The 14,835-nt window shown below is 35.4% G+C and overlaps 1 protein-coding gene across 1 annotated transcript; it reads left to right on the top strand.

The window, feature by feature from the left end:
- Positions 1 to 377: 377 nt before the first annotated feature.
- LOC120163160 (cleavage and polyadenylation specificity factor subunit 1-like) lies at positions 378 to 14,228 on the top strand. The gene is given in 28 exon segments (XM_039173161.1): positions 378 to 766; positions 769 to 853; positions 1,323 to 1,388; positions 1,390 to 1,470; positions 1,634 to 1,798; positions 2,314 to 2,438; positions 2,856 to 3,001; positions 3,613 to 3,708; positions 3,867 to 3,919; positions 4,439 to 4,570; positions 5,224 to 5,275; positions 5,385 to 5,504; positions 5,782 to 5,916; positions 6,686 to 6,814; positions 7,051 to 7,128; positions 7,324 to 7,464; positions 7,778 to 7,872; positions 8,537 to 8,733; positions 8,919 to 9,706; positions 10,079 to 10,159; positions 10,253 to 10,318; positions 10,412 to 10,489; positions 11,044 to 11,274; positions 11,635 to 11,760; positions 11,887 to 12,063; positions 12,276 to 12,461; positions 12,888 to 13,270; positions 13,820 to 14,228. Coding segments are annotated over 28 exon segments (4,362 nt in total). The 5' UTR covers positions 378 to 531; the 3' UTR covers positions 13,935 to 14,228.
- The last annotated feature ends 607 nt before the right edge of the window (positions 14,229 to 14,835 follow it).

Genomic DNA, 14,835 nt, shown 5'->3' with positions numbered 1-14,835 from the left:
ACGGCTGGTGGAAGCGGCATCGACGATGGACGGTCGATGAGTGAGGTGAATACTTTGGATTAAAGATTTTGAGATTATTTTGAAAAATAATAATAATTTTAATTTTTAATTTTTTTAAAAATTTATAAATATGTTATGTTACATTCTGAGTGGTTGAAGATTTTTTTTTGATGTCGGTTACAATCCTAACACGTAAATGGTAATATTAAAAACATTAATTATTTAAATTGACAAAAAAATCGAAACGAGAAAAAAAAGGTATAATTTGATTTTAATTAATATTAAACCTTGTTATTAACTTATTATGATGGGATTTTGGATGAAATTTAGACGATTATAATATCGGAACCCAGATCCCTATCCGAATGAACAAAAAGGGTTTAAGACTTTGGACTTTCGATCTTCACTTCCTTATTAGATTCACTGCCTAAAGTCCTCAGTCCTGAACGGCAAAACCCCTCCTTCGGTGTTGTAGACCAGAGCTTTATTACCATTTTAAAATCACGAAACCTAACCCCCTCGACTCCGACAATGAGCTACGCGGCCTATAAGATGATGCACTGGCCCACCGGAATCGATAACTGCGCCTCCGGCTTCGTCACTAACTGCCGTGTGGATTTCACGCCTCAAATTCCTCTCAACCAGACCGATGATCTTGAATCCGATTGGCCCTCAAGGCGCGGCATTGGTCCCGTTCCTAACCTCATCGTCACTGCCGCTAATGTTCTCGAATTGTATGTAATCAGGGTTCAGAAGAGGGCAGCAGAGAAGCCAGAACTTCCACGGAAGTCAAGCGCGGTGGAATTATGGATGGGGTCTCCGCCGTTTCTCTCGAGCTCGTTTGCAGTTATAGGTTTGCCTTCATATCCAAAAAACCTCTTATAGCTGCTATATGTGTATATTTTTCGGCCTTTACTTTGCCTCTGTAGTTCTAAGTTTCTGGAATTTACATGGTAGTTTGCTCAGTGAGTATTGGCAATGAATTGGATAAGTAGCGGATTCCTTAGCTCGTTCTTGGTTCTTATTTTTGCTCCACGTCTCTTGTCTTCGAAGGTAAAAACACGCATTAGGATTTAAAAGCAAATTAGTACGAATAATGACCTTCGTGGATAGTAAAAAACGCTTGGTTTTACTATTATATGCAACCGTTATGTTTATATTCTTGTTACTTGTTGCTCATATAGTGTTCATTTTAAATCAACATGGTTTTGCTTTTCCGTTGTTTGTACCAAGTGAAAAAAGTAACAATCAAAATGTATCAAGGTTGCTGACTTGCTATACTTCTCCTTGGGGTTTTTTTGGGGTTAAAAATTCTGCTGCAGATTGCACGGTAATATTGAATCTATGGCGGTTCTATCTATAGGAGGTGGTGATGGCTCTAGGCGAAGAGATTTCAATTATCTTAGCCTTTCAAGATGCCAAAATTTCGGTCCTGGAGTTTGATGATTCAATTCATGGCCTTCGAACAACGTAAGGATATATCATGAATAATGCTGTTCTTACCTTTCTGATTTCTGGACTCTTTGTCATGCTTCTAGTTTTGATTTTTATCTCATAACTATTTATACAATATATGATCTGTTCCTGATTTTGGAAGCTAATACTTACTCATTGATGGTGATTTCTTTTCCAGCTCAATGCACTGTTTTGAGGGCCCGGAATGGCTTCATTTGAAAAGGGGCAGAGAATCATTTGCAAGAGGCCCTTTGGTAAAGGCTGATCCACAAGGCAGGTGTAGCGGTGTTCTTGTTTATGGGTTGCAGATGATAATACTCAAAGCTGCCCAGGTCTCTTTTGCTTCCTGTACTTTTGGCTATTTCATACTTTACTTTCTCTACATCTTATGGTGATATGAAAAACCTTTTCATGTAGAGGGAGTAGAACATTATGGATCTCTAATTTTCACATTTTCTAGGTTTTGTTTATTTTTCAGTTTGACATAAAAAGTTCTGCAGTTAGTTTGGTAGCTGCTTGAGAATAGTAATTCCTGCAAACCCTATATTGTGGAAGTTGTGTATATTTAAATTCCTATTTATGTGGATGAGTAATAGTTCTCACTTTGATACTTAACACGAAATAGTTTCCATAATAAGAAAACAAAAATAAAAAGAATAACATTTATTGTTGGCTGGCCTGGAAAATGATCTAGTATTTCATTTCTTGAAACTAAAAGGTTTTTGTTAAAAGATTCACAAGAAATTGGAGAATCCCTGTGGTTAAAAGGTCTTAAGCCTTCTTTAAGAAGGCCTCTGTAATTTTCTTTTGTTCACATCTTGGCATCAAATCTTTCTTTGTCAGACTGGTTATATCTGGATTTGTCGGAGAGGATGATGCTTTTGGATCTGGAGCTGCAGTTTCTGCTCGTGTCGAATCGTCTTACATTATCAATTTACGAGATTTGGACATGAAGCACATCAAAGACTTCATATTTGTGCATGGTAAAGTTTGAGCAACTATGTCTCTTATGATTTTAAGATTTTCTTTAAAGCACTTGCAGTGGAATAAGTTAGTGTACCAATATTTGGTTTCCATTTCTGGAAAATCAGTTAGCAGTCTCAAATTTGCCAACTGGTTAAGTGAACTTTTTTTACCCTGTTGCATTATAGTTAAATTGAATGACTTCGGGGTCTTTAAATTGTCACTCTTATATTAGTCTCTTGAAATTGGATTACTTGGAAAACCTACTAGGCTTCATTTTATTATTAATAATGTCACAGTTGAAAGGCTTTTGGGTCGTGTTAGTTACAGCTGATGTCTCTTCTACATGTTGACCCTTTGCCTTTTCTTTGTTTTTAATTTTTTTTAAGCTACTTTTTGTTCCCTTGATCTTTACGTATATTTTATGATATATCTAGGTTATATTGAGCCAGTGATGGTTGTCCTTCATGAACGGGAACTTACTTGGGCTGGAAGGGTCTCTTGGAAGCACCATACTTATATGATTTCTGCACTTAGTATCAGCACAACGTTGAAGCAGAATCCTCTCATATGGTCAGCAGCTGTATGTATTCTCAACATTATTAGTCATGTTTTATAACTATAGAGATGCTTTGATATATATATTTACTCAGACTCGGCCAGACTGTTGGATATGGGTATGTATCTGACATGGTCAGATTTTTCTAAGTTTTTCCATGTATTTGGATGATCCTTGGTGATCATATCCCCAATATCCTTGTTTTAGATACAAATGTCATAATGTACTTCAAGAAGAGTTGGAGCAACATACCCTAAGCTATAAAGTGATATTTGGCTATGATAAACCAATTTCTTCTTCCCCCCCTTCAAAGCTGCTAGATATTTATCGAAGATAAAAGTTTGTGCTCAAGTGGTTACCTATTCCACGGATTTTATTTGAGAAATGGTTATTTGATGCATAATTCCTTGAAAAATGAAAAATTTCCATGTCAACCAAGAAAACTTCTATTAAAATTTACCAATGGATGCCGCAATAGCATTATGTCAACATCTCTTTTCTAATCTTTAATAGAAAATTTGAGGTTTAAACTAAAAGTAGAATTCTGAACAATTGTATTTTTTTAATTAGCTAGAGGGTTGTGCACAGTCCTTCCCAATTCCATTCTTATGATTATCGGTATTCTTTATTTTCAGAATCTTCCTCATGATGCTTATAAGCTACTTGCTGTTCCATCACCAATTGGAGGTGTTCTTGTGATTAGTGCAAATACAATTCATTATCATAGTCAGGTAGACCTCTCATTGTCCAGACTCCAGACACTTGAATTGGTCTAGTACTTCTTTATGAGATTACTTTTTGCTAAAGTTTTGATTTAGTGATCCACATTATCTACTTTTTTCTAGTTTATTCTTAATAATCCTATAAACTTGCAAGTCTGTTTCTGCAGTCAACTTCATGTGCACTTGCTTTGAACAGTTATGCTGTTTCTTTTGATAACAGGTCATGACTCTCTCGCGCTCTCTCTCTCAAACACACACAGACACAAATTTTTATTCACCTGGTCCCATTATGTACCTGCACCTACAGTCTGGCACTGTTCTTGCATAATTTGTTTTTGACTGGTATTTGTATATAATCTAGTTGTTTCTGAAGTTAAAATCTCAGAGAATTGGTATCTCCATCCTAATTTAGGCATTGTTTGTAACCCCCAAAAATTATTTCTTAATCAAGGACTTAAATATGTGTATCACAGCTTATGTTTATCTGCTCAATCTTGATGACTTGTTGGACTCATTTATTTGGTTTAGTAGTTTCCGGTTGGTTTTGGCAATAAAAGCTGATCATGCCATTAATTGATTAATATCTCGCTTCTTTTTCTCAGTGGTCTATTTTGTTAAAGTTGATTTTGAGATAAATGTTAAATGTGTTAAGCATCTAATGTAATTGTCTTTGCTTTTGTTTCACCTTAGCTCCTCTTTCTGGCCTTCAACACTGATTGTGTTCTGTATTTCATTTCAGTCAAGACCTTCCAAGATCATGTTTCAACGTGGAACTGGATGCTGCTAATGCAACTTGGTTACTAAATGATGTAGCTTTGCTATCAACAAAGACTGGAGAACTACTACTGCTTACCCTTGTTTATGATGGGAGGTAAGTGTTTTCATTTGGATGTCATTTTTCACTTGTATGGTAGTTTCCTTTAATAACTTAGTTTTTTTTGTTTTTATGGAATAAATAATTTAATCAGTAAACAGTCATAATATTGTATAACAATCTCTGTTGTGGTGCTGGTGAGGTAATAGTTTAACGAGGTGGTTGATAGTGAAAATGTTATAATGTTATGACCAAAATAGGAAATAAAATATGCATATAAGTGGCAGTAATGAGGTCCTATCACTCGGAAGGTTTAGATTGCTGACAAGAGTTATGCTGCAAGCACACCCTTGTCGATATCAGATATCTGATACAATTGTTTCTTAAGTTTTATTAAGTTGTTTCTATTTTGTTCCAGAAACTGGTTTTCCTCTTAGAAATCATTGTTCATAAAGCTGGAACAAATTAAAATTACTTTTGTTTAGTAAGTAATATCGTTTTTTCTTTTAAGTAATTGACAGATTAAGCTAAGAGAACATATGACTTCTTGAAGAGTGCTTGAGTCCCTCTTTTGGAAGTTAAAACATAAAACAGAATGTCGGAAGACAAATGCTTTGCTCCCTCTAGACTAATGTTGAATGTTATTTTATGGGAAATTAGCGAAGTTTCTATGCATCTTTTTTCTTAATTCTTTCTTTTCTCCTCTGAAGGGTTGTGCAGAGACTTGACCTCTCCAAGTCTAAGGCTTCAGTACTTGCATCGGTTAGTTAACCTGTTAAAAATCTTCATGCTAATGCCGGTATGTATGCATTCTTTCAATTTTTATACTGTATTGACTAGTTATGTTGGAAATTTGCTTCCATTCTTTTAGGGCGTTACAACTATTGGAAATTCATTGTTCTTTCTGGGTAGTCGATTGGGAGATAGTTTGCTTGTTCAATTCATCAGTGGATCAGGAGCATCAGCCTTGCCATCTGGCTTGAAGGAAGAGGTGTGTTTGTTATCAGCTTCCATTCAGTAATTATTTTAAAGTATTGTTGTTTTTGGATTGTGCAACAACCCCATGCTATTTCAAAATCTTCTATTCCTCTTGGCTTTCTAGGCACTCTTGGTTGATAATCCCACACTGAAGGGCAGTTATCTCATATTCTGGGAATACTGTGGCATCATTTTGACAAATTTCATAGTTCATTCCAAATTTTTTCTTTGCTAATTCTTTTGCTGCTGGAATGATTTTAATATTTTCTTCTGGTTTTCTGTTCTTCTAGGTTGGAGACATCGAAGGTGATGTCCCTCTAGCAAAGCGCTTGCGAAGGTCATCATCTGATGCTTTGCAAGATACAGTTGGCAGTGAAGAGCTTTCCTTGTATGGTTCAGCTCCAAATAACAGTGAATCAGCACAGGTGGTGTACCTCTTTAAAATATTAATACAGGGCCTTTGTTGATTGCTTTTAAGCTTCATCTTAGGTAGAAATTCTAAAAATACGGCGATGGAAATTAAAATCTTCTGGGATTAGCAACTTTCAGAATCAGCTGTGTAGAAGTCACATTTGTTTAGGAGTCTTTTATGGCAAGAAAGATAAATCTTAGGAGTCTTTGTCATCTCTATCTCTATATAGAATTTTATCTTCAGTAGAAAAGTTATATTAGAAGCCAGCAACTCAGTTTATTTAAACTATTGTAATCTCCTAATTCAATAATTAGATTTCTCTTGCATTACCTCTTTTATTCTTTTTCTCTCCTTTGATTTATTTTCTTAGATTATATATAATATGGTATCAAATAACTAAATCTATCTAATAATAAAGCAGCTAAACTAGTAATAAAGTGCTTAGGCTAAAGACTTGAAGATTATAGTTTTACATTCAAAATAAACTGGACAAAATTAATTTGGAATCAGCTGCTGCACTTTTCACGATTTCTGATTTGGACAGTTCATGTGTCAAAATTGTAGTTCTGCAATCTCTCTATGTAATAGGTTTGAGAAATTAAGTTTTGAACTAATGGTTTATCACTTGGTAAAATTTGTATTGCAGTTATCATTTAAAGAAGAATGTTTCTGCTATCATTTGCATTTGTTTCATGCATTTTATTGAATTATTCTGCACGGTTCATTATTGTTATGGATATGGTTATTATTTTTCAGTTTTTCACCGTCTCCCATCTCTGCAGAAAACATTTTTGTTTACAGTGAGAGACTCATTAACAAATGTTGGCCCTTTGAAGGACTTCTCATATGGCTTGAGGATAAATGCTGATGCAAATGCAACTGGAATTGCCAAACAAAGTAACTACGAAATGGTTAGTTCTAGTGAGTTAGATGCTTATTTTCTAGTAACCTTTGACTAATGTATTTTGAAGTTGTTTAGGGTTTGGGGTGGTGATTTGAATTTGGAACCTCTTTTATGAAAGTGTGGCTATGTTAAGCTTAGTGACCTAAATTCTGCTTATTTATATATTAGCTGACCGCTTATTTCCTTTTTTTCTCCTTTGTTTGTGTTACCCCCCCTGATGTTGATTTTTGGCTAATCTTTCAGGTATGCTGTTCTGGCCATGGAAAGAATGGCGCCCTCTGTGTTCTTCGGCAGTCAATTCGTCCTGAAATGATAACTGAGGTTCACCCATCAGCCGACTGAACTTCACCTGATTTAAAATTTTAAATGTTGATATCATCCATATGAATAATTTCTGGTTCCTGTTGTTAATCTAACTATTGCATGTTCTATTGTAAAAATCACTTCTTAGCGCTAGAAATCTCATCTGTAGAACTCTATGCATGCATCATTAAATGCACGCTTTTGCAACTGCAGGTTGAACTAACTGGTTGTAAAGGAATTTGGACTGTTTACCACAAGAGCACACGCAGTTATAATGCTGATTCTTCTAAAGTTGTTGATGATGATGATGAATATCATGCATATTTGATTATAAGCCTGGAGGCACGCACTATGGTAATCTCTTGCCTAACCTTTTCTCTGACCTTTTTTTTCCTTTTTGCACTTTGCTTATTTTGTATATGGAACGTAAGGTATTCTTTAACCTTCTATTCCAATTTATTTGATCAGAATCAGAACACCTTTATAAAGTAACGTTTTTCAAGAAGCTTAAAGAGATGATTCCAGATCAAATCTGACTTTCAAATCTCAACGTTTGAAATAGCTGTTTTTGCTTAAAAAAGGGAAAAATGTCAACTATTTAACTTTCAAATTAGCATCAACTTTGGCCCTAGAGATTGATCATTGCATAACTCCCTATGGTGACCAGGTTCTTGAAACAGCTGATCTTTTGACGGAAGTGACTGAAAGTGTAGACTATTACGTTCAAGGTAGAACCATAGCTGCAGGAAATTTGTTTGGAAGGTAACAACACTTGCTTTCTCTATATTTTCTATGAAAATATTTGTCTTGGTTTGTGTTCTGATTTTGTAGAAGAATGATTTTATATGGTTGATGCTGTGTTTTTTCACTTGATTTATACTTTATAATAGGTGCTAGTAAATACAGTCTGCTTTGATCATTTCAATGCCCACCATTTCATTTAGTAATTTGGCCACTATGCAATTTATGGTCAATTATTTTTAAATTTAAGTATGCTCTTGAGAGTTTTTACTAACTTAAGGTGAAATGACGTTATCAGACTATACTTTGCTTGGTAGAACTTGAAGAGTATTTTGGTTGATAAGTTTGAAATCTGTCTTGGAAGATTTCATTTCCCCCACTTTCACTGTCCATTTATCCATGTAATAAATTAGATATCATGCTTCTTTAAATACTATTCACAAATTAAATGTCATTGGGCTTTTATGACTTGTGGATGCCTTACTTGAAAATAAGGCTATGTTGGCACTCTCATGTTTAGAGGTGCTTACATTTGTATACAAAATTCTAAATATTCGTCTCATTTTGCTCTTTTACTTGTGGATGCATTACCTAGAAGCTAAGGATATGTTGGCTCTCTAATGTTTAAAGGTGCTTATATTCATAGGTAAAATTCTAAATACTTGTCTCATTATGTTTCTTTTAGGCGTCGAGTTATCCAGGTTTTTGAACGTGGTGCTCGGATCCTGGATGGTTCTTTTATGACTCAGGAACTGAGTATTCCCTCTCCAAACTCAGAAACTAGCTCTGGTTCTGATAATTCTACAGTTATGTCTGTCTCTATTGCTGATCCTTATGTGTTGCTAAGGATGACTGATGGAAGTTTTTTGCTCCTTGTTGGAGGTATGTTTTGTTATAGTTGATTTTTGTGCATGTGCTTGTTAACTTGTAACTCTTTTTACTTGCCATGAGCTGCACTCTTCATGACATGTCTTTACAAAACCAGCTCTGTATTACAAAACCATGCGGCATCCTATTGCTTTCGTTATTGGATTCTTGATGGTTTTATGATTAAATCTGAATTACAGATCCTGCTACTTGCACCGTTTCTATAAACAGTCCAACTGCTTTTGAAGGCTCAAAAAAACCTGTATCTGCCTGTTCATTGTACCATGATAAAGGTCCAGAGCCATGGCTACGCAAAGCAAGTAGCGATGCGTGGCTTTCCACTGGCATTGGAGAGTCTATTGACAGTGCTGATGGAGGGCCACATGATCAAGGAGATATATATTGTGTCATTTGCTATGAGAATGGTGCTCTTGAAATATTTGATGTGCCTAATTTCAATTGTGTTTTCTCTGTTGAAAAATTTGCATCTGGAAGAACCCACCTTGTTGATGCCTGTTCACTGGAATCTTCTGAAGGTTCTGAGAAACTGATTAATAAAAGTTCTGAAGAATTGCCTGGCCAAGGGAGGAAGGAAAATAGTCACAACTTGAAGGTTGTTGAGTTGGCCATGCAGAGATGGCCTGTAAATCACAGTCGCCCATTTCTTTTTGGTATATTAACGGATGGAACAATTCTTTGTTACCATGCTTTCCTGTTTGAAGGCCCAGAGAATGCTTCTAAAGTTGAAGGTTCAGCTTCTGGACAAAATTCTGCTGGCTTAAGCAACGTCAGTGCTTCTAGGCTTAGGAATTTGAGATTTATTCGTGTTTCTTTGGATGCTTACACAAGGGAGGAGACATCAAATGGAACGTTATCCCAAAGGATTACAATTTTTAAGAACATTAGTGGTTATGAAGGGTTTTTCCTCTCTGGGTTAAGACCATCTTGGTTTATGGTGTTCAGGCAACGGCTCCGTGTTCATCCACAGGTCTAAAGTTAGATGCAGTTTTCTATTAGCTTTTGCACAAATTTTAATGTTATTTTGATCGTTGAAATTCGACTCCGCATTAAATAACTGGTAAAATCTGGACAGAGTGTGCTTTGTAATTATTCTCTACTTGTGCTACTGCACCATTCTATCATTGAAGTTGAAAACTTTGAGCCTATTTGAGAATCTGGCCATTTAGATATCTCCCGGTTCGGGAAGAATTCTGCTTGACATTTTATATTGGTGCCTATAAATAATTAATGAAGTCAATAATAGAAAACTATTAACTTTTGATAGAATCATATCTTTAACTGTTTCATAATATCATGAAAGAATATATATTCTTCTCATTTCATTTCTTTGTTTTTTCAGATATGTGACGGATCTATTGTAGCTTTCACTGTTCTTCATAATGTAAACTGTAATCATGGGTTCATTTATGTTACATCGCAGGTTAGATTATATTTTAATTACTTTTATGTTTTGAAGTAACACCCTTTTGCACAATGGCTAAACAGCAATTCTTGTTGGCATCTTTTATCCTAGGGTATTTTGAAGATATGCCAAATGCCATCTACATCAAACTATGACAACTATTGGCCAGTGCAAAAGGTGATTTCTTACCCACCTTACCAGAATTAGAAATTAATTAAGCTCGATTTATTTTTGTCAGTGTACTTAATAGTAGCTTTCTGTCTGGTTTAGATTCCACTGAGGGGCACTCCACATCAAGTTACTTACTTTTCTGAGAGGAATCTTTACCCACTTATAGTTTCAGTTCCTGTAAGCATATTACATTTCTTTTTTCTTTAAAAGAAATTATTTTATTTTTCGTATTATGTTAATATCTATAGTGCCTGTTGCTATTTAAACCTTTACAAGGTAAAGTAGCTTACATATGGTTGGAGCCACATTCTAGCTGTCTTTTCTGGCCTCTCGTTTTTTGAAGAAACTTTGAATGTTGATAACTATTAAACTCTCAAACTCTGTGTTATTCAATTATGTGAACACGCATGCGTGTTAGTAGCACTGAGATAAACTAATTCCCGCTGAATTGATTTTGATTTATTAACATTTTTCAGATGATGTATTTTAAATTTTTTAAAGTAGCTGCAATAATTAAACAAGGCCATACATGTATTCAATTGAATTTTATTTAGGAAGGAATTTGCCTAGCCTTGTCCACTTCATACTTAATTGAAGGTTTAACTATGAAGTTGCTGGTTTATTCTTTTGCGAAACGATGATGCCAGCGCCTAACTTATAAGAAGTAGGACGGATCTTGGAGGTGGTTAGCATTGTTCCCTGAAGTTTTGTACTGATCACTACAATTGCAGGTCCATAAACCAGTTAATCAGGTGCTATCATCGTTGGTTGATCCAGAAGCTGGCCATCAGATGGACAATCATAATTTAAGTTCTGATGAATTGCACCACACTTATACTGTGGACGAGTTTGAGATTCGGATTATGGAACCTGAAAAATCTGGTGGTCCTTGGGAAACTAAGGCAACTATTCCAATGCAAAGTTCTGAAAATGCTTTAACTGTGAGAGTGGTCACCTTATTTGTAAGTTTCTCTCTTATGTTGTTTTAGTCTTGGCATATGTGCTTCATGGTTCTGGAGAAGGGGTGGTTTGAAAGATTATAGAATGTGTGTCATTGTGTTAGTCTTAATGAGAGGATGTTTTCTATAGAAGGTAGCAGTTAAGGGAACTGTACTTGATGTATCATGCTTCATAGCTTAATTTAATCTTCTCAATAAAACATGAGGGGATAACTTTATAATAATTTATATGATAAATGAGATTGTAGGGAATCTTGCCTGGACATACCAATACACTTACGTAATTAACATGTCTTTTCGAGGTTATCTCATTGTTTTCTTAGTTCAGGGAATTTTTTTTATTTAGACAGTGCTTTACTGCAGAATACTACCACAAAAGAGAATGAAACCCTTTTGGCTATTGGAACTGCTTACATTCAAGGAGAGGATGTTGCAGCAAGAGGACGTGTGCTTTTGTATTCTATTGGAAGGGGCACTGATAATAATCTGGTACTTTCTGCTTATCTGGTTTTTCATGTAAAAGAGTGATCATCTTACTTCTCAAAATGTTTAATCCAAGTCTTTTCTATATTCATATCTCAATTGAACTTCTGAATTAATTTTTATCTTATATAGGTTTCAGAGGTTTATTCAAAGGAACTAAAAGGTGCTATATCTGCTTTAGCCTCCCTTCAAGGTCATCTCCTGATAGCTTCTGGTCCTAAAATTATTCTACATGTATGGACTGGTAGTGAGTTGAATGGAATTGCATTTTATGATGCTCCACCATTATATGTTGTGAGCTTAAATATAGTAAGTTTTACTTACCTTTACTATCTTTATGACATGCTCTAGGTGAAAAGGCCTGGATACCAATCTGACTTTGATTTCATCTGATCTGATCTACTCATTTTACTTTCCGTGGATGCAGTTTTTGAATTGTGCAAATAGTTCTTAGTGGCCCTTTTGTATTTTTATTCCTTATTTCAATGCTTCATTTGGTTAATACCTACTGTGAACTGCAGGTCAAGAATTTCATCCTACTTGGTGATGTTCACAAGAGCATATATTTTCTTAGTTGGAAGGAACAGGGTGCACAACTTAGCTTATTGGCGAAGGATTTTGGCTCCCTTGATTGTTTTGCAACGGAATTCTTGATTGATGGAAGTACCTTAAGTCTCATGGTTTCAGATGAGCAAAAGAATATTCAGGTTATTACAGCCATCTTTTTTGCAATTTTGCATTTAAATTTATGTGCATATGGTAATAATTTTGTTTATAACATATATTTAATATCATCAACCTTTTACTCTACGCCTGTTCCCTTCTCTCCTTTTTATTTTTGGACATAGGCGTAGCTAGGGACCACAAATAAATCATGGATGATAGAACTTGAGAAGAAAGTGGTTATTTTGGATACCTGGTTTTAACATTCATAGGCATCTTGTAGATACTGCTGTTCTATTTCTTTCGCTGAAAGGCCTCAATTGATCTAGCTGAGGTTTGCTTCACTATTTGTCAATAGGATCAACACCATTGGAGCTATTTGTTGAACTGTCAATAAGTTCATTCCTCTCTTATTAGTTTGATGATTGTTATCATTTTTGAAAATTTTCATTTTACTGTTTTCCATTCAGATATTTTATTATGCACCAAAGATGTCTGAAAGTTGGAAGGGACAAAAGCTTCTTTCAAGGGCTGAATTCCATGTCGGTGCGCATGTAACTAAGTTCTTCCGGATCCAGATGCTTTCTACTTCTGGTCGAACCGGGGCCACTGCAGGCTCTGATAAAACCAATCGATTTGCTTTGTTATTTGGTACTCTGGATGGCAGCATTGGATGTGTAGCTCCTCTTGAGGAGCTCACGTTTCGTAGGTTGCAGTCTCTACAGAAAAAGCTTGTTGATGCTGTTCCACATGTAGCTGGTTTAAACCCAAGATCTTTTCGCCATTTCCGTTCAAATGGAAAGGCTCATAGGCCTGGCCCTGATAGCATAGTTGACTGCGAACTGCTGTGCCAGTAAGTAGCATCTTTTTTGTTTCTGAAAAAAATGACCAGTATCGCAATCGTATAAGTATTAGATTAAATGCCATGAATCGTGTTTCGACAAAATTTTGTTGCATTTTTTAATTTCTTACCCATATTGTGCTGCTTGCTGTCTGTGGCTATGTAATGATATTATGGCTTTTCTTCTCCAAGCATAAAATTTGCATTTTCCAAGTTTTTAGTGGTTATGCCTGACCATGTATTAGAATGTATCAATCCGGTAAAGCCCAAGAAAAAAATTTCCCTATGCAAAATTTTAACATGTATCATTTACTTTCTTTGTTTAAACTAACATCCCAAATTTCTGAGGTATTGTTTTGAAGGATGAAAAATGCTGGTAGTTCGATCTGCTCAAGTTTTTTTTAAACAATAGGTTATTTAGCATGCTTTGTTTTTGGTTTTGAGGTCATTTTGCATGTTTAATTTGTGGGAATTGTATGGTCCCAGTAAATAGAAGTTGATACCATCACATCAATAGTAGTAGTATCATGACCGGTGTACCTTTTAAACTTTGTTTTGTAGTTACGAAATGCTTCCGTTGGAGGAACAGCTCGAAATTGCTCACCAGATAGGAACGACCCGTTCCCAGATCCTGTCTAATTTAAATGACCTTACTCTGGGAACAAGCTTCCTGTGAATTCAGCAGATTTTAAAGCAGGTTGTAAAAAGTATTCAAACAACACTTACAGAACATGTCATGACTGGCCGGCTATACCTGTTGTAGGGTAACCAATTTAAAGCTTTACTTAGATCAGGATTGATATCTTTAGTTCATTTGATGTCGAGAAAGAGCATCAAATGTCATATATTCATCGTGTTTGTCGAATTCTGACGTAGAATCTTTTGTATGTTAGAAGTAGAAAACAGGATCATAACTGACTGCTGTAGATTGTAGAACATTATGAAGAAGAGATGCAACATTTTTGTTTTCTACCTGCCCTCTTGAACCTTTTGTTAAAAGGAGCTGGTCTTGAACTTGTCTAGCTCATTGAATAATTGTGAGCTAGTATTTTTCTTTTCATATTCCAGGTTATGCGGTGTTTGCTTTTTTCGGTCCAGCTGTTTGATCCAGTTCTTGCTTTATAGCGGGGAAAATCGGGGAGGACGCCACGGGGTGGGGGGCGTCGCCTCCTCTAAAGTTTCAAATTTCTATATATTTTAGATACTTTCTTTGTATTATCTATTGAAAATATGTTTTCGTCATCTTAAATTTTATAAACTCTCCTTTTAAAATTTTATAAGTTCACTCTCATATAAAGATCTACGTCCGTTCTTGGGAAAACCTTGTTTTATTTTTATTTATTCTGAAAAACAAGTCCTAATTTGACATAATGGAAGGTGTAAAGAAGTGTATTGGGTCGAGTTGGATTGTTCGAACTTTTGAGAAAATCCATCAGAGTTTATTCCTAGGGGTATGCTGTCGATCAGTTCAGTTCTTATGTACTAATAATCAATAAATTGATAGTCATTAAAACTGAATACGTTGAACCAACTTTATTGCTAAAAAAGTTGGAAAAAATATATATGCATGTAAGGGC

Source organism: Hibiscus syriacus, unplaced genomic scaffold (genome assembly GCF_006381635.1).
Source record: "Hibiscus syriacus cultivar Baekdansim isolate YM2019G1 unplaced genomic scaffold, ASM638163v2 tig00111427_pilon, whole genome shotgun sequence".
NCBI classification, from domain to species: domain Eukaryota; kingdom Viridiplantae; phylum Streptophyta; class Magnoliopsida; order Malvales; family Malvaceae; genus Hibiscus; species Hibiscus syriacus.
This window is presented reverse-complemented; position numbering and strand designations above follow the sequence as displayed.